This window comes from Lygodium microphyllum, chromosome 11, assembly GCF_053477565.2.
Source record: "Lygodium microphyllum isolate KBCC chromosome 11, Lygodium_microphyllum_v1.1.10, whole genome shotgun sequence".
NCBI classification, from domain to species: domain Eukaryota; kingdom Viridiplantae; phylum Streptophyta; class Polypodiopsida; order Schizaeales; family Lygodiaceae; genus Lygodium; species Lygodium microphyllum.
The window spans coordinates 140388898-140412653 of record NC_141145.1 but is presented as its reverse complement, the minus strand read 5'-3'; the positions used below and the strand labels follow the sequence as shown (position 1 = coordinate 140412653).

Genomic DNA, 23756 nt, shown 5'->3' with positions numbered 1-23756 from the left:
GGCTTGCCCAAATGCAAAAGGAGGGAGGTTGTAAGCATTATGCACAGCATCCTTTGGAAACTCCAAAGCACTGCCTTTGGTCATGTGAGGAGGCGCAACTCGTGTGGAGAGGAGCATGCCGCATCCTCCGCCGTACAGCACCCAGCCTTGGATATATCTCATGGGGAGCCTTCTGTTGGTAGGCAGTCAACCAGGGCCGTCACCTTCTGTATGAGGTTGGGATGCAGGACACGATATTCATCATTGAGGTAGGATCGTGCATAGTGGTCGGGTTGGAGGCTCTACCCATCCGCTAGGTACTGGAGCCCACAGCAAACTGCTCTGAGGTATGGGAGATCATAGGGAGTCTTACTGGATGGCATATCTGGAAGGCGCGGTGTCAGGAGACTTTCGGCGGAGAGAGACTTTCAGCACAGGTGACCCTAGCTGAGCTATGGACCTCCATCATCCACTCCCTCCGCGTCCGTTGGGATCAGGTGCAGGGTGAGTCCAGGACTCGTTAGGAGCTCCGTGGCCACTTTATGCATACCTGGGGCGGCCAAGACCTGTTTTTTATGATGCAAGCAGGCAACTCCAGATGGCGATATACCCCCCTCCATGGCTTCTTGCCCCCATTCCCCCCAGACCGCCCTGAGAGGCTTGTAATCATGATGTATTTGTGTTTCAGCTCCAGCGTCTGTCAAGCACGAGCACTCCGTTATAATCAGTTTCTTTGAGTAATATAATCAGCCATATCTTATTTGCAAAAAAAAAAGCTTACCTCCATGTCCGATCGAGTTGCCTTCTCTCCCAAGCACTTCGGTAGCTCCACGATCCAAGTGCAAGTTTCAAGTGAGCTTGATCCTCAAGCTCCACGCTCCAAGCTCCATTGCCGCGAGCAAGAGAAGAGAAGAGAAGAGAAATGAAGAAGAGAGGAGAAGATGGAGAGCTTCTCCGCCAGGGTCCCTCATCCTCATACACTCACTCCCTCGCACTCTCACACTCCCTGTCTCAAGCACAAGCTCAAGCAAGCAACAAGAAGAAGAAGAAGAAGAGGAAAGCTACTTTTGGCCACACACAAGAATGAGCTTTTTCATTCACTTTTTGCTTTTTTTTTTATACAAAACCCTAATCCTAATTCCCTTTGGGCGGTCATTCCCTTTTTGGTGCGGGCTTGTGGCCCATTCCTCCAACCCTTCTCCTCTTCCTTATTGGCATGGTCTCAACCCGTATCAACCATTTACAATTTGCATGGGTGAGAGCGCTCTTTTACAAAATAAATCATGGTGTGCCTTGCGCTCTTTTACAAAAGTATTGACTTGTGCTTTTTCTTGTGCGTCTCTCTCCTTGATTTAGGACTTTTTTGCACTTCTTCTATTTTCAGATTTTTCTTGGCGCGCCTTCGTCTTCCATTTCACTTTTGCCTTGGCCTTGTCTTCTGATTTAGATTTTTCGGATTTACCACCTTGTTCGTTTGAGGGTTAACATTACCCCCCTCCTAGACGAGTGCCAATCCCATGGCACTCTCCATCATAGGTAGTAGGCTTTGGCATGCACCGAAGACGTGGATGGAAGGGATTGTTGTGGTTTGCCTTGGAGGAGTTTTGGTGGTGGTGTAGATGAAGGTCGTTGGAGGCACGTTGTTGGCCTAATTGGTTGGTAATAGGGCGGTTGTAGTTGATAATAGGCTTTGGAGTTGCACTCATGGCTGGCACATGTATTGGTGTTCGTGACGATTCTTTGGTGGGCTTGCATGATGATAAAGGACAAGAGTTCAAAGTTGAGTGTTGATGAAGAGCTGATTGTACTTTCATTGGAGTCTTCAATACCTGCAATTAAAAACCTTGACACTCTAGATGATGTATTTCTGATGTCACTGGCAATGCACTTGGCTGATCTTATTAAAGAGTTTCAATTGAAATCTTATCAGTAGGCCAAATTGCAACATCTGACGGAGAATTTGCACGATAGTGCTTGTCAGACTCATAAGTTCTTTCGTCCTCTCCATGCCTCTCCTGCTCGAGAGAATATGACTAGACTCCAGGATGCAGAAGGTCAAATGGTCATTGATCCGCAGACTATTGTGAATATGTGTAGGAATGATTTTCTCGACCTTCTTGGTTCCACGTCTCCACCTTCAGTCCAAATTACTCATGCCCATTCAGTTTTCTATGATCTGGTTCGCAATCAGGTTCCGCAGGATATGCAAGCTACTTTGGAGATAGATATTTGTGAGGCGGAGGTTATGGATGTTTTGTTACACTTGCCCAAGGATAAAAGTCCTGGCTGGGATGGTCTCACCAATGAGTTCTTTGAGGTTTTTGCGACCCAACTGGTGAAACCATTGACGGCTTTGTTTCAGCAGGTGTGGGAAACGGGCCTCATACCTTCCTCATGGAAAGGAGGACTTATTAAACTGCTTCCAAAAGTTCCTTCGCCGTCTATGTTGAATTAGTGGCGCCCAATTTCTTTGATGGGTTCTATGTACAAAATCTTTTTCAAACTAATGGCGAATCGGCTCCATAAGCATCTTCCTGCCATTGCGCATCCTCTCCAATATGGTTTCATTAAGGGCCGAAACATTCTGCACAATGTATTAAATGCGCAACTGGTGATTGATTATGCAAGGCATTCTAACCAGGAGGTTGTACTGATTCAATTGGACCTGGAAAAGGCTTTTGATTATCTGGATTGGGCTCTCATTGCAGAACTTATGTCTACTATGGGCTTTGGTGCTCGGATGTCTCGTTTGATTTACACCATTAGTGCTGCGGCTTCTTTGCGAGGGTCTGAGTGATTGAGCAGTATATGATTAGTCTCATGGAATGTCAAAGGTTTCAGCAAGTAAATGTTTGTTTAGGAATAAAGTGAGTAGGTATCTAGAGTCATTCGCATTGAGAAAAAATTTGATGAATGCATGCCAGCATGCAGGGACTCATTGGATTGGTTTGTAAGGAGGGGACATAATGGACGGGTTGCTACTAAATAGGTTTTATGAAGATATACACCAAAGGAGGCATTTTGGAGGCCAGACCCTATGCTGCATTTGATGGCAATCCAACACTGTCAGATTGCCTCCCAGCGCACTGTAGGGTCTGACTTAGTTTGGATCAGAAAACTGTTCAACATGATGACAACTAAATGAAATGTGAGAAAGACATACCTTAGGAGGACCAAGATGTTGTATCATTGATATCCTTGTCCTTTGTATGGGGGAAAATGGTGTCCTCTGGAGATATACTCAGGTATTGTGCGTGGCCCTCAACCCCAACATCAACTCCCACCTGACATGAAATCTTATAAAGCCTCTTGCTATTTTCCTTCAAGTCAACGATCTGGCTCAATATTTTGGTTAAGTATCAAGATTGTATTTAGGCATCTTTTAAAGGGATAAGTGGCCAATCGAATTAGGTATCCTTTATTGGATGTATGCCAAGCTTTATCCACTGGATGAAGATGAAATACAATCACAATCTGCACCAGTCACACCATAATATTCTTATGACTCAGTAGAAGTTCATAAATGCCTTGTCAGAAATGCTTTATCATTATTTGCATATTCCAAAAATGAAAATGATAAATTTTGGTCCTTGCAGTATGAGTGCAGGAGTAGTACTATGGGGTAACTATCAAACTGGAAAAGAACTGAAAGCGTCAGCCAATGTCATTGTGTCACATGTGGACCAGGTTGTAACTCAAGTTGACAATGCCATCAGCATAATTGAAGATGCCACTTCTCCATTGATGAGTGAAAGCCTTTCTGATACTGTTCAAGATGCATGCAACAAGCTAAACAGCACAGCAGCAGCTTTGCAGTTAAATTTTCAAAGGGAAAAATCTAAGTTCTACAAAATTTTCAACGAACTGTAAGTAAGATACTATTTTGTTTCCCATTTGTTTTAGAAATTTGAGAAAGACTGAGTAGTTACTCCTGTGCAGGAAACTACTATTGACAGTTGCTGCCACTATGATCATAGCTGTAGTCTTGATTGGACTAGGTGAACAATATCAACCTGATCACAAATGGCCAACTCCGTATAAGTTGTCTACAGAGACCTAATATAGACACATTTAAGAAATTTTAATTTCTAGACAGTAACATGACCTATCTTAAGATTAATCTGGTCCTAGAATGGAATAAGTCTCACAGATTTCTATTATTTAAAACCACCAAGTTGCTAAACGAATATAGAGATATAGCATCCATCATTTTGCAATTTAGTAATGTCTGATTATGTTACTGTGAACTACACATTTTACAAAGATACTCCAATGTACAAGGCATAGAAAAGCCTCAAGCTGTGCGATTTGGTGGAGCCATTGTGGTGGCACTTTGGAATCCCAATGTGAAAAACAAATCGGCACCTCTTCAAATCCTGAGCAGTTTAATGAGCTCTTTGAGCATCAGCTCTTAGACCACACATGCAGTTTGTGATCCTGCGCTTACTTCCTCTCCCCCCTCATAACTGCTGCACCTCGCCTTCCCTCATCCTATAGGCCCCCCCTTGGGACTCCAATGAAACTAGCCTTTTTTCTCAGAGAGTGGGCAACTTGTTGGCCCAAAAACTGGTGCCCCTCGTAGTCTCTTTATCTTTAATTGCAAATGGATGGAGTGTTGGAAGAGAGGGAGAGAGACAGGCGGAAGATGAACCTGAGCTCATTGTTGTTCTTCTTCAATTATTCTTCCATCATACTAACTGAAAGAGACTTACACACATAGGTATGACTAACCAAGACTAACTGTGGTTAAGTCACTGACTACACTGACTTATTGAATGTCACACACGTGTACAACTGTATCCAGCTAATGTCGGTCACACACATAAAGATAGATGGATTGAAGAGTAATGGGAGCTTGATATTCTAACACTCCCCCTCAAGCTCAAACCATCTGATAAACTCCAAGTAGCTGTCTGAAATATATGAACTTTTCTTTAACAAGAGACTTGGTAAGTATATATGCTACCTGGTCGTCAGTCTTCACATGAATCAAGTCAATCTGTCCTGTAAGAACCATTTCTCTGATGAAATGGTAGTGAACCTCAATATGTTTGGACCTAGCATGGTAGACAGGATTGCTAGCCAACATAACACTGCTGAGGTTATCACAATGCAATCTCACTCTACTTTCCAGCTGTATTCCCAAGTCTTTCAGGATTGCTAGCCAATATAACACTACTGAGGTTATCACAATGCAATCTCACTCTGCTTTCCAGCTGTATTCCCAAGTCTTTCAGCAGTTTCATCAACCAAATTGCTTCGTAAGCCGCTAAGGTAGCTCCTATGTACTACTCAGCTTCTATACTAGACAATGCAACAGTAGGCTGTTTCTAACTCTGCCAAATTGATCATACTGCTGCCCAATCCAAATGCGTAACCATTGGTTGACCTCCTGTCATAGGCACAACCAGCCTAATCAGCATAAAACAACCCATAATCTGTAGTACCCTTTACATATCTCATGATTCTCCTGATTGCATCTAAATGTGGTTTGCGAGGCTTCTGCATGAACTGACTAATCATCCCCACAACATAATATTAGCCAGGACGGGTAATAGTCAAGTATATCAAGCTACCCACCATTTGTCGATACATAGTCACATTCTCTATGTCATTCCCAACATGAATCTGTAGCTTGACATTCTGATCAAGAGGTGTCTCCATAGGCTTGCATTCAGCGATACCATACTTTTGTAACATATCATGAGCATATTGCTTCTGTAGCAGCCATATACCTTGAGGTGTAGAGACTACCTCAATCCCAAGAAAATACTTTAGTTCACCAAGGTCTTTGACTCTGAATTCAGCGTGTAAACATGATTTAATTTCAGCAATGCCCTCTTCATCATCTCCAGTGATGATAAGATCATCCACATAAACCATTAGAAACACATATCCATGATCTGTCTTGTTCGTGAACGGACTGTGATTTGCATCACCGAATCTAAATCCATGTTACTGTAAATAACTACTGATCCAAGCATTCCATGCTCTAGGTGCATGTTTCAGTCCATATAAAGTCTTTTTCAACTTACATACATGTGTAGGAAAGTCCGGGTGAACATAGCCTTCAGGCTGCTCCATATATACTTCCTCAACCAAATCACCGTTCAAGAAGGCATTCTTGACGTCCATTTATCATAATTTCCAGCCTTTGCATGCTGCCAAAGCAATGACAGTTCTGACTGTTGCCATTTTAGCCACCGGACTGAAAGTCTCCTCATAGTTAAGGCCATATTGTTGTGCATACCCTTTTGCAACCAGCCTGGCCTTATAGCGTTCTAATGAACCATCTAACTTGCACTTAACCTTATACACCCATTTGCAGCCAATGGGGACTTTGCCTTCGGGCAACTCAACCAATTCCCATGTCTCATTTTCAGCCAGGGCTGCATACTCCTCATCGATGGCAGCACACCAGTTATCATCTGTAATTGCATTATCAAACTTTGTAGGTTCTTTGTAACCTGTCACACTAGCCATATATGTATAATGGCGGGCTAAATAACCAGTATATATAAACCTATCAACTGGTTTCTGACTCTCTCAAATCTTCGTAACTGTGACTCACTCTGAGCTTTCCTCTCATGAGGCAGAACATAACGACTCTGCCTTGCTCTAGGCGTCATAATAGACGGAATGCCTAACCCACTATCCAAACTGTCGCTATTAGATGACTCATAACCTGCTGTAAGTGGACCCGTCACATCCTCAAGCATCTTTTCTTTTCCCTTATCCAATCTCCCCCTCGCTGACATATCCGTATTAGTGGACGTAGAAGTACGACTCCGCAAGCGTCCTGACCAAGGACTTTCAGCATTACCACGATGTAGGTGTATTTTCAGCATTACTAGTGCTGGCTGATCCATTAGTAGCCACCGCAACAGGATTAGCATACCACGATGCCAGCTCATCAAAAACAACATCTCTGCTAATCAATGTCTCATGTGTAGACGGTACAAAACACTTGTAAGATTTCCGGTCTTGTGCATAACCAAGGAACACGCTCTTGATAGCTTTAGGATCCAATTTCTTCCTCTTTTCATCAGGTTCATGCACATATGCAATGCTGCCAAATACCTTTAAGTGTGAAATGTCAGGTTTATGACCATACAACCTCTCATATGGAGTTACATCATGAATCCCTGTTGTAGGGGTTCTATTCAGCACATAGATAGCAATCACTATTGCTTCAGCCCAATAACCATTTGGCAAACTCTTCTCATTCAGCATAGCTCTTGCTGATTCTAACAGTACCCTATTTTTCCTTTCTGCTACACCATTTTGCTGTGGTGTATAGCTGCAAGTTAACTGTCTTCTGATCCCATGTTTAGCAAGGTACCTGTCAAAGTAATTAGAGACATATTCTCCACCTCCATCTGATCTAAGACATGAAACTTTATAGCTCAACTCATTTTCAGCATGCTTCTTGAAGTCCTTGAATGCATCAAACACATCATTTTTATGTTTCAGTATGTAAAGCCAAGTATACCTTCTGAAACCATCAATGAAGGATACATAGTAATGAGCACCACCAAACGAAGCATTATGAGACGGACTCCATACATCTGAATGTACCAGCTGTAAGGGTCGTGAGCTATTCCGTACATGTCTCATAAATGGAAACCGTGCTTGCTTTTCAAACTGACATGCATCACATATATGTCCAAAGTCATGATACTTGAACTTAGGCAGTCCAAGTACAACCTCCTTCTGCTGCATAGATTTCAGCTTTTGTACATTCACATGGCCAATTCGCTTATGCCATATCTCAACATCCCGTTTAGCATCATCATTATGTGCAAACATGGCTGCTTTCAATTCTGGAATTGACGCATCAAGAGTAAACATTTTGCCATCTCTTTGATCTCTAGCAATCAATTTGCCGCCATTATCATATTCTTCAACAAAGCATCCATCTCTATTAAATCTCATCTGTAGATTCTACTCTGCCATCTGTCCAACTGACAAAAGATTCTTGCTTATTGTAGGTACATGTAGTACATCATACAGGCTCTTTTTCTTGACATCAGGCATAAAAAAAGGTACAAATTCTTTATGCTGAATAGTATGCTGGGTATCATCCCCAGTACAAACATGTCCATGTGAACCTACAACCATCTCATCAAACCATTCTCCAGGGGGTGTCATATGATTCGAAGCCCTTGAATCAATGTACCATCTCTCATCTCTGTTTTGTCTAGATGCATTCTTAGACACATGCTACATGAAAAACAACCTGTCACCTTGATCATCAAGAACTCTGCTAGATGAAGCGTAATTTCCATGCTGTCTACCCTTGGCTTTCATGCCAGCCTGCTTCTTATGACAATCTTTGGCTATATGCCCATATCTACCGCAATAATGACAGTCCTTGTCCATGTTGGAATGATCATTTGACTGCCATGAACCAGATCCACCACCTCTACCATGGGGTGATCTCCCCCTACCTCTAAAGCTGCCAGATCCACGCTGGCCCTGTGTATTTGTGCCATGCCAGGCATTATGCTGATGCTGTCCATAAGCATTTCGAGTGTCTCATCGACCTCGAAAAGAGCCATGGCCTCTGCTACCTCTACCACGCTGGCTAGAGTAAAGAACTGTGTCTTTTCTTTGAGACGTACTAGAATCTGTATTCAGCCCAAGCTTAACTTCCTCATGCAGCAGAAAAGCAATCAACTCATCCCAATCAGGGGATTCAACTCTCACAGAAATAGACGTATCAAATGCTTTATACTCTTTGCCAAGTCTATTCAATGTTACTGCAGTCATATCATCCTTAGACACTGAAGATCCAATGGTGGCAAGCTGATCCACTATGTTCTTGATCTCTGTAGTGTAGGCCTGAATGCTTGTGCCATTCCTAGATATGTTATTGAACTGTTGCTTTAGCTGAATCTTTCTTGCATGTGCTACATTTCCATAATTCTTCATGAGTATATCCCATGCATCCTTTGGAGAACTACATCCAGTAATCTGTATAACAATAGCATGTGATATATATAAGGAAAACCAATGTAATATCTTGCATGCTCTCTCAGTTCATAGCTTATAAGCCATTTTTTGATCATTTGTTGGATTCCTTTCATGCATTTCAGGTTCAGCCTCATCACCTGTACATAAGTCCCAATAACCTCTGCCAACCTTGCAACATGGGTATACTTAGTCTTCTTTATCTATCCAATAGGAGTATGTATCCAAGATTTTGTAGAATTTCAACATGGAGGGGGTGTCAAAGAAGAAGAAAACCGTGAAAAAGAAAAAGACACTTAAGAGCAAAAGGACAAGCCTCATCAGTCATTCTATTGCCACTATTCAAACCGACTTTTTGAAGCCTTGTATGCACTTACATTTATGCTTCAATCATAAACCTTGTAACCCTCATGTAACCTATGCACTATAGCCTGTGCACAGTTAGTGAGGCTTTGTGATAGCCTCTAGTTTTGTATGGTTGGTCTTTCCATGTCTACACTTAGCAAGGTTCTATTCATGACAGCCTTTGTATACTCAGTGTTTTTATAGTTGTGATTAAGGAGAGGTGTTGAGAAATATGCAATCATGCTCCTATGATAGCCTCTTTGTATGGAGCAGTAAGGCAAGGAACATGCAACAACCTAGAAGAACTGTCCTGTATCCCATAGGCATAGTAGGGAAAAGTGGTACCATCCTACAACTATAAAAGAGTTTACGTGACAATCATTTGAATGCAATGCTATTGTACTTTGTACTTCAGGTTTATATCTCTGTTTACTCAAGATTGTGTTTTCAAGTCCAAGCTAATCTATCTTGGAGCCTAATTCACTTGAGTAATACTCTAAGCCATCATGCTTCTTGTCCATGAATTCCAACCACCATAGCTAAACCCTGCTCAAGATCTGTGTTTCTCAACACAATCAAATTGGCTAGGCCAATTTATCACGCAAATGATCTTGAGCATTCATTAGTTTGGAACTAGCATCAATTAATTTATAAATGCGAATGCCAATTCGCTAGTGTCATCATTGACACTAATGGCTAGTTAAATGTTCTAGGCCAAGTTTGGATACTGCATACCACCTAGTACTTGTCAAGCATAACTTATTATAACTCTTGTCTTTGACACCAATTGATATCTCAGGCAACTGGGTCCCATATTGCGAAATAATTAAGTTGCACCACCTCACATGTATAAGTCACATTTACACATTTGATTGACTTTTAATCAAATGCTAAGCCAAGTATCAAAATTTCACGTCCTCGTGATAGATCACCCCCTTGAAATCCTTGCAATTGTTCTCAATTACATTGCAATGTGTCTAAGAAAAGTATACTGTATTGGAATTTCCCAAAAGTCATCATAGTCAAAACAACATTAGCCACTACTATTTTACCATGCTAAAGCCAAAAACTTGCTGAAAATTTCAAGATAGCATAAATAAAACATGACCTGTAAAGAATCCAAAACTTCTGTCAGAAATTCATAGAATGCTTCTCTCAATAGCATATCTCAAGTGTTCTAGGGAAACAATCACAGCAAAGCATAAACCATGGTTGAACTATCATTGGCATTCATAAAACACATTGCTGTCCACAAAACCAGTTGAATAGCATTGAGAACTAATGATCATCCACTAAAAACCAGCAACTAATAATCAATCTATGATGATCATTCACTAATGCATATTGATGCAAATGTATAGTCTCAAAGTTGCAATGAAAACCATACCAATATACATACCAAGCTATAGTGATTCGTACATTGTATAGTGACCTCACAGTAGACATGTTGTTAGCACAGTACCTTGGATACATGCTAAACACATCCGAGACCCACTATACACTAGAGTTATCCATCACTGGAGGAGTGGAAGTGCTACCTCCCCCTTAAGCATCAAGCAATGCTTTGGGCCCTTGCTCTACTGAACCTGACTGAGCCCGCGATCCAAAGTTGGCTCTAATTGAAAAGTCTCAAGGTAAAGCTCCAATAACTGGGAGTGACTTGGCAATTGAGAGTGGTTTGCTAAATCACTCTCTTCCATCCAATTAGTATCCATCAACAGGTAAAACAATACTAAAAGTATACCAAGAAGCACATGGATACTTTACGTGTAACACTTCATGCCCTAAAAAAGTGACTATACATGCGAATTCGCATACTAGCAGCCATACCAAGATACATTTTCCTATACATTGCATGCATTACTAGTTGCATTTTAGCTCATGCAAGCATTCCTAGCTATATTTTGCCTCATGACCAACACTATATGGAGCATTTGCACGACTAGCATTAACACCATGAGTCCCGAACACAGTGGGCTGCATATATGCATTGCCAAACTTGCCACTTTGTGCCCTAGTATCATGCCAACATTGCTATAAAATGGGTTTTTCCATTTCTCTTGCCATGCTCGAATACATTGGGTCATGCATATAATGCGTAGGTGGCTGCATACCAAATACAGTTGGTCCTTGCATTCCCATGGCGCTGAAGCATTACTAGCCATTGCTTGGAAAACCGAACCACCACCAAAGTACCCCGGGTGACTCACATTAGCATACATGCCTTACTATCCAAAAAGCATTGGATTGGCACTTCCAAGTTGGCCTTGCACATGCATCAATTGCCCCACTAGCATCACTTGCTTATGCTCATTATCCACACTTGGAAGATCATGCTGCTGTATTGGCTCTTCCTTCCATGTATCTTATTGTCCCAAAACTCTTTGAAGATGATTTTCTCTTGTTGCCTTTGCTGCCCTCTTTTGAGGGGTACAAAAAGTGCATAAACCCTAAATGACCAGCAAGCCTTCAAACCAATTTTCCTCTTGGTTTACTTGGGGATTGGCCTTCAATTGTGCTCCTTGGGTGATAAATTCAATCCCAAATTTTGCTGGCTGAATGGCCACTTGAATCTCCTGAAATTGTCTCAATTTCAGTGATTGAAATTCAAGTCTCTAGGCCTTCAATTTTTGAGTATGCTTCCCAAGGTAGTTGTCAAACCCTAATTTTTGCTGCAAATTAGGGTCTACAATAGAAATTAGTCAAAATCTTCACCTTCGATGGATGATTTTAGTGAAAATTGCTAAGGATGGGAATACGCTGGAGGACCAGACAGAATGTTGAGGAGAGAGAAAATTCAGACTTTCATCACAATAAAATGGAAGAAAACAACTGTTGCCCTATCTAGACAGCCACAAAAGCTATCTCCGTTGATGGAACACCTCAAATATGATGTTGCTTAGCTGAAACAACCCTCAAACTATTGTTGCCTACTATTGTAGTCTCTTGTGGCATACCATCAGCTCCTTGAGGGTCATGCTAGCTAGAAATGGTTTGTTACAACTATTGCAGCAGCAATGGCAGTCCCTCTCTCTCTCTCTCTCAGCTTGCACAGGGCTAGAATGACCTTCTCTTTGTTTGTGAACAAGTGTATATTAATGTATGGAAATATTTACATCATGCCTTTATGCCGATCGAACTAAAACAGAAACAACTGTAATAATGAAGCCATTAGGCTATTAGAACAACCTACTACATGCAAATTCTATGAATCACAAGCCAATCCAAAAGGCTACCAAAACATAGCCAAAAAAATCATACAAACAGCACAATCAAAGTAGTGTGAACTATATCCAGCCAAGGTGTAGCCACATCAAGGAGGACCAAGTCTATTCAAATCATAGAAGAGATCTGCCATAGGAGTTATTGTCAAACACGGGCCACATGACTATGGATACTTGAGGCTGAATCAAAAATAAAGGCATTAAGGGTTTGTCAAATGTGCCAAAGAGTTATCCATCTTAGAAAGTGGAAGAGACAGGGATGATCTAATTGCAAAGTGGATGAGGAAGGTATCTTGCCCAATACCCAAGAATGGATGGGTGTCTATTGGCTAGTCACTAAGGTCCACACACTGGAAACAAAGGTCCAAATCTATTTTGCCAAAGGGCAAGAAATGAAGAGATGAATCCGTGTCTCATCACTAGCAATACAGAAGATACAATGTCCCCGTGAGATCTTGTGGGCTTGTAGGACATCCCCACTAGGAAGACCACCAATAAGCAACCTCCATACAAAAACTTGCCCTTGGTAAGGAATCTTGGACCTCCATAATTGAAGAAATATATCCTTCCACTTTTGTCTACTATCCTGAGCACGCTAGACTTTATTAGCTTTCTCAATGACCCATCGCTTGTCCTCTACCATCTTATGGTAGATCTAATTAGGTGATCTTTTCTAAAAATCATCAAGTTTCATAAACGTCCAATCTTGCCAAGGTGAAGTAGACTAAAAAGAAGGCAATGAATCGTAGCTCTAAAGCCAATACTATAGGATCCAACTAGAAAAATATCTCTCTCTCTCTCTCTCTCTCTCTCTCTCTCTCTCTCTCTCTCTCAACCTCAAAAACGTTTTTCCCACTTGCACGGGCAAGTTTTGCCAAGCGGAAATCTTTAAAAAAAGAAACAGCTTTATTAAACAAAAAACTACTATACTAATTTTGAAAATTAATTTAATAATTATTTATGACTTAGAAAAATAATCTGACTGACCAACAATTGAATTGGCTAGACAAAATTTATCATCCAAGTAAACTTGAGCATTCAATAGCTTAAAACTGACATTAATTAAATCTTAATTAACTAATGCAAATTCCGAAGTGTCATCATTGACACTAATGGCTAATTAAATGTTCTAAGAGAAGTTTAGACATGGACTTCTACCTAGTGCCTATCAAGCAAAACTTATTATAACTTTTACCTTTGGCACCAATTGTTATCTCTGGGTCCTGGGTTCCACATTGTGAAATAATTAACTTGCACCTCACATGTGCAATTCACATCTGCACATTTGATTGATTTTTAATTACATCCTCGTGATAGCTCAACCTCTACTAGTCCCCCTCTTCTTGTTTTCTTTTCCAATCCATGAGAATATGTCTGAATTAGGGTCTCAAACTGGAGAAAGGGGAATTGTAGGGTCATCAAAATTTGATGAACCATGTCAAAGGGGGCAGCCATGAGGCCTCTATGTAGTTTGATCAACATAATTGGCCTGGTTCCTTTGTAAACAAGAAGCTTTTCTAGGTGGGTTGTTGTATTAGCAACCCAACATCATGAAGGTCTAGAGGTTCTGTAGAAAAGCCTTGTGGATGAGGCCATTCACACATAAAGGTTGGCCTATAACCAGTCATTGAGCTTTGACCATGAAGGAAAGTGCCCAACTCTTACATCATTTACTCCACTATATAAGAACTCCTTAGTATGTTTTTGCAACTAGTAGAGTGCCCAGCTAGTTCACCATTGAGACCATCACATGAAATATCCTCAATTTGTTTCTACTATAGTTGTTTCGTTGAGAGGAAACTAAAAGACAAGATGATAGGCTAATGGAATAGAATTCTTAGCAATCCTTCTTTGAGTCAATGAGAGCAACCCAAGGGTGTATTGTCACAAGTTGGACCACAAATAGAGACCCAACATGTGGTTATAAGGACTTTTAGGGAGCCACTTATTCCTCATCGTTGCTTAGCATTTGAGTGGGATCGGGGATCTAGATTACTTGCACACTCAAGGGACTCAAGTGGACGGTCACATATGATAGATGGTTGCTAGCATCATTGCTTGGTTCATCTAGACTACAAGGTGCAATTATGTCATCGACCTTCAAGATGTTTCCACTACATATATCGACTTTGTCTAGGATTTGGACAAAGATTATTAATTTTCTCTACACTACAGATGTGGGAGACTATAGAGCAACTCTGAGTGGATAAGGAGTGATGCTTTTATGTGGAAATTAGACTTTGGTACTTTCTTTCACATAGCACCACACTTTTGTAATTTGTGTTTTACCTTGGGGATTTCCCAAGGTGTAATTAATAGATTCCTCTTTTCATAGGGAACAAAAAACCTTTTGTGAAAATTGTGTGCTCATAAAGAGAGCTCCAAATAGAGCAAACACATGGTCAAAAAGGGTGATGGCTCAGCCAGGGCCTAATGTAGAGCATGAGTAGAAGACTAGAAATGTTTGAATAGGTCAACAAGTCCTTGCTTGGTTCCTTCTAGCTCCATTTCCTTGATTCCAAGATTTCTCCTTTGAATTCGGATGAGGAGACTAGGACTAAGACTAACTATTTATGAGTTTCTATTGGACAATATTTTTGGCAACAATGTCTGTGAGCAAGAACAAATTAGAAATCGCTTATATATTCATGGTTTGAAACTCAAAATGACTTATACCTAGAAGTTATATTGTCTAGAAACTCCAAGGTGTCTCTTACATCCTTAAGAATCCGGTTGGAAGTTACATTAACCTCCTTTGCTTCTTGTCCAATAACATGCACCTTAAGTTTCAATGACATACAATCAACATTAGAATCTAAAGGAACCAAGAACCATATCTAAGTTTGTATTTCCTATAATCAAAACCCATAACAAGAGATTGTCGAGAGATATTGCAAGACAAAGCCGAAGATTGAGGGCATGCATTGCATTGTAAAATCACCCTTGTGGTCACACTCCTTGAATTTCAAAAATAGTCCTAGAATGTTATTCAAATCCTCCTTTGAAAATTTTTTGCTTAGCCATGAAACCTTAATTCTCTTTAAGGGTTGTTTAAAAGCAATCTACAAAGATGGGAGTGCCTATGCAAGTGGGTTAACCTCAGAATTTATGCTAACAATAGTGTGTGTCTCCTATGGGGCCTCTTGAGCAAAGTAGGTAGGGGTTGTCACCAATGAGTGTCTGGTCCATAATTAGAGATTATTTACACCACTTCAATCACTGCTTGTGGATGACAACATAGATTTTATTTTTTCCATAATGAATATGGCTTTCGCATGCTGGTTAAAAAGCCTCTTATGCATCTAAAATTCTTTAATTTCGACAATATTTAGGGGAAAAAAGAGAACTAATGGCTTTAGTGGGTTGAAAGGCCCTTTATCTATTTCAATGTTCTTTAATTTAGCAATCTTCGCGGGGGACTGCCGAGAGAGAGAGAGAGAAGTGATGGCGGATCTGGCTCTCCCTTGACCTGGTGATGTGCTTCCTGCCCTGTGCACTGCAGGAGATCTCCCCTCAGACCAGCGTGGGGTTCGTTCTGCCCTGACGTCCACATCTCACCTTACACTCGACATCTCACCCTGCCAACCTACTAAGCCTATTGGCATGCGACTTACCGTCCTGGGTCGCCCTGCTGAGAGAGAGAGAGAGAGAGAGAGAGAGAGAGAGAGAGAGAGAGAGAGAGAGAGATGGCGTCGCGGACCTGCCTTGACTCCCCTACTGCATTGACCTGACGCTTGGTCTGTTGGCCGTGTCTGGTGCTGCCTCCCCTGTGATCTAGCGACTTCTTGTGAAGTCCCGCCCTGACGCCTTGCTGTGCTATCTTGCTCCAACACTCTGCTCTGCACTGGCCATCACTGCGCCAATCTTCTTGTGCCCATTTGCCTTGGGAGCTCGCTTGTGTTCCTACGACTGTTGACAAGCTTGAAGGTCGTTTACTTGCAGATTGTGGCTCTGCATCTGTCCTGCACAAGCTCAGGCGCCGCGCTGTAGAAAGCCCTAATTCGACCGTTTTCGCCAACGAAGAGAAGCGGCATGTCACACCCAGTGATGAAGAATCTGCAGGAGACAAATGGTATCAATGTGGCCTTTCTCGATCAGCATTTAGGGAATGGAAATGACCAACTTCTACCGGATTCAGACAGTGATTCATTGGCGGAGGATTCCGATCAGTTGGCAGAAGGGGATGAGACAGGTAAACGTTAGAAGATTTCGGTTGAAGATCTGCTATTATGCCCCCTAAATTTGCCTCAGCCAGAGGTTCAGGCTGATGGGTCTCTTTAGTTCATGTTGGCCACTACCAATCATCTTATGCCCGATTATGTTCATGCTAATGAGAGTAAAGCTAACTCTTTTCCGGAAGGGGATCATGTAAATGCAGCTATGGGAACGCAACTGGTTCTACAGTAGATTGTTTCCTTCCATGAGAGGGCAACCATCTTTTATTTTACAGGAAGGACTCCCTTGATCACAAGGATTTGTACTTGGCTGCTCTCTATGCTTGTAAATGTTCAACAGTGCCAAGAAGATGCTCCAGGGCATGTGTAGGGCCCTCTTGTTGAAGAGATTTATGATGGTCCCAAGGGGGTTTTTGAGGTGCTTTTTCGCTCCTCGAAAGTGCGGTCATTCATCATGCAACCCATCCCTTTGTTTTTGGATGGGCAACTGGTTCACATGGTCCCTTGGAGGCCCATGGCCGAGTTTCAAGGAGGTGTTGAGGCAGGCAGGTCCTATTTGGGTGGAGGTGGTTGATTTCCCTGCGCATCTTTGGAGACTCCTCCCTTTGGTCTTGAGAACCTTAGGCGACGTGTTGGTAGAGCCTCGCCTGGCTTCCCGCAATCGGAACAGGTATGCATGCTTTGGGACACAGAAAAACCTCGCTCGACCAAAATTCATTTTCAGGTTCCAAGACTGCAAACCTTGGTTTATGAGTTGAAATGGGGTACTTTTGCAAGACACTGTTTCTAATGCGGCCAATTGGGTCATTTGATTTCGGAATGTGACAAAAATCCGGAGGTTTTGCAATGATCTATAGATTCAGACATGGATATGCAAGATCACCATCCTCCCCACATACATCAGTAGCTTCAAGCTGATCTGGAGATGCCTCCCCAACATGGTCGTGATGAAGGTAAAAAGGGGGCTCCTCAAGTGGGCCCTGAGCATACTTCCCTCCCAGTCGACCGGAATGTGTCTTCTCGGGAAGATTCTTGGGTATCGGTGGTTAGACGTAATGCAAGACAAGCATCTCATTCGGCTCCTGCCCATTCATCGCCACACCCTATCACTCAGACCTTTCAACGCAGAGGTAGGGGGTTTTATATGAACCCTCAATCTTCACGTGCTCCGACTGGGGATAATAAAAGGAATTCCAATTCTGCTTTGTGCTTTGATATGCAAGGGAGGCTTGTGCCTCCTAGGGATTTTTTTCATTCACAGCAGCAACAGTTCTCTTCTCGTGCTCCGCTTGATGGTTTACAAAGGGTGGACCTTGTAGATGTAATCCAAAGCGAGATGAAAAGATTTCAGGCAGCCAAAGCTCTAGATGCAAAAGGGAAAGGAAAAGCGGTGGCTCAATAGTTTTCTCATTTCCGATTTATTACGAGGATTGCCTTGTGGAATGTGAAAGGTATCTCTTCGTGTAGTAAGCAGTATCGGTTGTGGAAAGTTGTGTTAGCTGGAAAGTGGGATGTATTTTGTGTGGTGGAACATAAACAGCATACTTTGGCTGGATCCTCCTATGTTTATAAGGATTATGTGTTTTTTTTAGTGGTCGAGCTACATATAAATCTGGAGTTATGTTGGCTGTCAAATACTGCCTGCAGCCCCATCGTTGGTTTCTCAAGACCCTCAAGGTCGATTTGTAATTTTGGAAGTACTGTATGAGAGAGTGGTTTTTTGGTTGGTGGGTGTGTATGCTCCTTCCACGGTAAGGGAGCGTCGTCAACTTTGGGATGACCTACGCTGCCTTTCCATGGCTCGCCAAGGTTTTGTCATGGGCGACTTTAATGCATGTCTATCTGGGGATCAAGCTACTTCTCTGCACTCGGTTATGGATGGTTCTGAGCGACAGGCTTGGGACGCCCTTGCAGCTGAATCTTTAAAGCAGGACATGTGGTCCTGGATGTATCCATCACAATTTGGTTATACCTATCGATCTTTGCAACATCCTAACACCTGGGCGAGACTGGTTTGGATATATATTTGTCATAGTGATTCCTTTCTTCTTGCAGTTATTGACATGTGGGTGGAACGACAGCATGTCTTATCAGATCACTACCCTTTGGTCTTGGAAATGACCCATAGACCTGTTCATGTATTTAAGGCTCTTCTTGCTCGCTTGCCACTTCGTTTTAATCAATATTTGCTGCAGTAGAATCAATTTTTGGAATATGTTCAGCAACTGATCGCTTCCTTTAGCTTGAAGGTTCTATCTGGAGGGAGGGATGCATGGGCCATTTTTGGGGACAATGCCCGACAATTATCCCATTAGTATGGTATTCAGCAGGCTTCCTCTTTACGAGCTGAATTACGGAATGCCCAATCTTTATTGGCCCACTCCTTGTCTTTAGGTCAATCAGGGGATTCTAATGATGAATTGATCACATGGATTGAATGGTTGAAAGGCAGGGTTCATTCTCTTCAAGAACAGGAATATGCAAAATACAAACTGTTGGCCAGAGCAGAAGATTTATACGATAATAATTGCCAATCCCATCAATTCTTTGCTCGCCTGAACTAGAAATATGCTAGGGAAAATATTGTGCAGTTAATGGATGAGCAGGGTTTTATGGTGATGGATCCGACCGCCATCATTCGTATGTGTGTCGACTTTTATAAGTCCTTGTTGGGACCGCAAGAGAATTCTTCTGATGTCCTCCTCTCCGCTCGTTGCTATATTTGTGAGTTGGTAAGCAGCCAGGTCAAACCAGAATGGGTGGACTTAATGGAGGCGGATATTTCAAAAGATGAAGTGGAAGAAGTGCTATCCCATCTACCTCGTAGGAAAAGCCCTGGCTGGGATGGGCTTCCTAATGAGCTGTTTTCAGCTAATGTGCAGTAGCTTAAAGACCCATTGTCTTGCTTGTGCCAACAAGTGTGGAACTCTAGTACTATGCCATTCGATTGGAAGATTGTTGTCATTCGGTTGTTGCCCAAGGTTCCCTCCCCTACCTCTTTGAAACAATGGAGACCTATTTTCGTTATGGGTTCGTTATATAAAATCTTCTCCAAAATCATTGTGAACAAATTGCAAAAAGTTTTTCCGCACCTGGTTCATCCACGTCAATATGGTTTCATTAAAGGTGGGAATATCATGCATAACATCTTGAATGTTCAACTGGGAATTGACTATGCTAAAGCTTCAGGACAGCAAGTGGTAATGGTTCAGCTCGATATTGAGAAGGCATTTGATCATGTTAGCTGGCCTTTTTTGTGGCAGTTATTGTCCACAATGGGATTTGGCCCTCGCATGGTTTCTCTTGTTGACAATATTGGTCAGGGAGCTGTAGCTCGTATTGCTCTTAATGGAGGGATTACGGAAGAAATTGCCTTATCTTGATCTCTTAGGCAAGGCTTCCCCCTCAGCCCTTTGTTGTTTGCTTTCGTCACTCACCCAATGCTCTCATTGTGGGACAAGTTGGCTGATCAAGGTGAGATAGTTGGCTTGACTCTTCCCAGTGGTACTCAACTTGTGGGTCAATCTTTGGCAGATGATTCTTTCATGTTCCTTAAGGTTGATTGTACTAATGTTAATCGGACAATGGTGACATGGAATCTTTTTGCTTTGGCATCTGGTCTTCATATTAATACGCAAAAATCTACACTTCTCTCTTGTATGGAGACTAATCTGCAGGCCTTGGGCTGGCATGGAATTCTGATCCCAAAGGGAAATATAACCAGACACTTGGGATATCCTATTGGGGTGGAGGTAGCACCCTGGGCCTTACTGGATTGGATGGCCTCTCGGATTCATGATAGGTTCATGTACTGGAAGTCTCAAGGCTTGCCTTTACATGTCAGACTGAAAGTTGCTCGAAGTATTATGATCAGTATGATATCGTACTTCTTGCCACTCCTTCTCTGGACTAAGAAGTCCCTTTTGGATCTTGTTCAGCCTATCAGGTTTATGTTGTGGAAAAAGAAGGGGAATTGATTGGGTCACGTTTGGATTTCATGGCAGCATGTGACTACGCCTAAACGAATGGGGGGAGCAGCCCTGTTGGATGTTAATTTGCATATGAAAGCCTTGAGGTTGGCCCTTTTGCAAGCGTTATGCGTACAGAGTCATCCCTGGTTGGACATTGCAAAATTTTTCATTGAAAAGACTGGTATCTCTCATGGTAATACAGTTATTTGTGCCTCTTGGTGGCATGTGCTTAACTCCTCGAGAGCAATTAAGACCACCCAGTCTTTTGTCCTTTCTCATTTGATTGCATTCTGGCAGGAGATCTTACGTTTTTTAGTTTGGCGCCCTCTTGAGACTCGCAAGGAGGCGAATTCACTACAAGGAGAGGTCTTAGCCTCCTCCAGGTTGTTGGATTGGCCGGACAAAGATTTGCATAGACTCAAGTTTAATCGAATGGCTCCTTTAAGGTTGCAGACAGTTTTTGATGGTGTTATTCTTGGGCAGTCCCGTCTTTACTCTTTTTGGCATATTCGTCAACACTTTCGGGTACCCCGTGGATATTGTGATATCTGGTCATCCATACAGGTCATACTTCAAAGGTTCTCTCCTTTACTAGTGCTACAACCATTGTATCCATGGTGTGACTAGAAGTTTGTGATTCCAGATGATTTTGAGAAGAGGTCTGCTAACTAGATATACCATAAGATGATGGAGGCCAAGAGATGGGTCACTACAAAGGTGAATAACTTATGGCATATTAAGGACGGCAAAAAGAAGTGGCAGGAAAGATTCCTTCAGCTTTGGAAGTCTAAGGTTCCCTATTAGGGCAAAGTCTTCTCGTGGAGACTGCTGATTAGTGGTCTTCCAACTGGAGAGGTGCTGCATTCTCAAAAGATCTCTGCTGGTCGTTGTGTATTTTGCACTACATGTGATGAAACATTGCTTCATCTTTTTGCCTCTTGTCCAGTAGCACGACATATCTAGTGTTTTATTTCTAGCGTCTGGCTCTCGGCGACTCAGCTCCGGATAACAGCCCGGTCATGGATTATAGGAAAGTTTCCCTCCATGCCTTCTTTGCATTCTGATTATTCCTGCCTGTTTTCCAGTTCCTTAGATGGACTGCCTTATGGCATATTTGGTGAACTCGGAATGCCTTTCTTTTTGATTCGGTCTCGGGCATCCATGGTCATGTGGCCCGTATTCAAGGTTTAGTGCTATGTCAGATTTCTTCTATGATATCAGCTGTCCTGGTTCTTCTTGACATTGCTACCCATTGGCTGGCCATTGTTCGCTCTACACCAGCAGTGTGATTTCCTCTTTATGTCATAGTCCTATAGTCTTTCGTCACTTTCTGTGAGGACCTGATGGTCTGATGTAACAAAATGTAAACACACACACACATACACACACACACGCACTCACGCATGCACGCACGCACGCACACACGCACACACGCACACACACACACAGAGTTTCTCGGATGACCTGATGGTTTGATGTAAGAGAAAGTAAGAGATACAATGAGATTGTTAACCTAATGTTCTGATGTAAATATTTACTACTTAATTCAATTATCTTCACGGAAAGAGAGAGAGAGAGAGATGCCGCTGCCTTTGCCTGGACCTACGCGCCTTGTCGGACGGAGCTGCGTCCGTCGCGCCAATCCTCGCCCACTGGATCTGATTGTCCCGTTGTAATCCTCCTCATCGTGCAAACCTATCTTCATTAGAGGAAGCGGGTATCGTCTAGGTATTGTGTCTGCCTAGCCATCATCACAGCCTATTGGCGTGCAACTTGCTATTCTAGGTCGCCTTGCTCTAACAGAGAGAGTGATTGAGAGAGAGAGAGAGAGGGCGTGTTGTTGGACCAAGGCACTGTGGGTCCCTGCTTCTGTGTGCCCATCCGGCTCGTCTGCATCTGCTCGTGTCTGCCTTGCCTGCGATCAGCCGTCGCCCTGTGCTACATGCCCTTCCTCCTTCTCCTGCCTTGCTCTACAACAGTGTTAAAGAGAGAGAGAAAGAGCGTGAAGGCCACTTCCGACAGCCAACTTAATAGCGAACTGTCAGTTTGGAACTGTGCAGAGAGCCTGCAGCACATTCTGAGGGTTTTGCACAAAGTGAGAGAGAGACAGAGGAAGAATTTTGGGATCAGAATCTGCTTCTGCTATGGCGAACCTGCGGGAATCTAATGGGATCGATATGGCCTTTCTCAATCAATAGATCGGGCAAGGGAATGACAAAGGCTTGGCTGACTCGAATGGCAATTTGTTGGCAGATGAGCCTGAGCCATTGCTGGATAGTGAAGAGATGGGCAAATGTCATAGGATGTTGGTTGAAGAACCAGCCTTTGGCCCGAATTAGCCTCAGCCCGAGGTTCATGTTTTGTGTCGACAACCTAATGGATCTTTACAGTTCATGCTGGCCACTACCAATCATCTTATGTCGGATTATGTTCACAGTAATGAGGATAAAAGCTAACACATTAGTGGAAGGGGGCCAAGTAGTAGCAGTCATGGGAACCGACCTGGTCCTACAATAGATAGCTGCTTTCCATGAGAGGACAACCATATTTTATTTTACTAGAAGGAGTCCTTTGATCACCAGAATTCGTGCTTGGTTGCAATCTATGCTTGTCAGTTCTGAAAAGTACCGAGATGATGCTTCAAGGCATATGGAGGTTCCCTTGGTTGAAGAGATTTATGATGGCCCGAAGGGGTTCTTTGAGGTTCTGTTTCGTTTTGCGGAAGTACGGGCTCTTGTTACGCAACACATTTCTTTGTTTATGGATGGGCAGCTAGTTCATGTGGTCCCTTGGAGGCCCATGGCTGAATTTCAAGACATGCTGAGACAAGCTTACCCAATTTGGGTAGAGGTGGTGGATTTTCATGCGCATCTTTAGAGACTTCTCCCTATGGTACTAAAAACCCTTGGTGAGGTTCTAGTGGAACCTCGACTGGCTTCCCATAATAGGAACCGGGCATGTATGCTATGGGATACAGGCAAACCTCGCTCGACAAAAGTTCGTTTTGAAGTTCCAGGCTTACAAACGTTGGTGTATGAGTTGAAATGGGGAACTTTTGCAAGACACTGTTTCAGATGCGGTTAGTTGGG

The 23756-nt window shown here is 42.6% G+C and overlaps 1 protein-coding gene and 1 long non-coding RNA gene across 4 annotated transcripts in view; one reads left to right on the top strand and one right to left on the bottom strand.

The window, feature by feature from the left end:
• LOC148029441 (uncharacterized) overlaps positions 1 to 23756 on the bottom strand; it is a 176440-nt gene that overhangs the window by 32836 nt on the left and 119848 nt on the right. The window lies entirely within an intron of this gene.
• LOC148029442 (uncharacterized) overlaps positions 1 to 23756 on the top strand; it is a 155496-nt gene that overhangs the window by 33069 nt on the left and 98671 nt on the right. For all 3 annotated transcript variants that reach the window (XM_087688257.1, XM_087688256.1, XM_087688258.1), the window contains exons 4-5: positions 3576 to 3845; positions 3919 to 3977. In XM_087688257.1, the coding sequence (XP_087544383.1) occupies positions 3576 to 3845; positions 3919 to 3977 (329 nt within the window). The remainder of the gene's footprint in view (positions 1 to 3575; positions 3846 to 3918; positions 3978 to 23756) is intronic.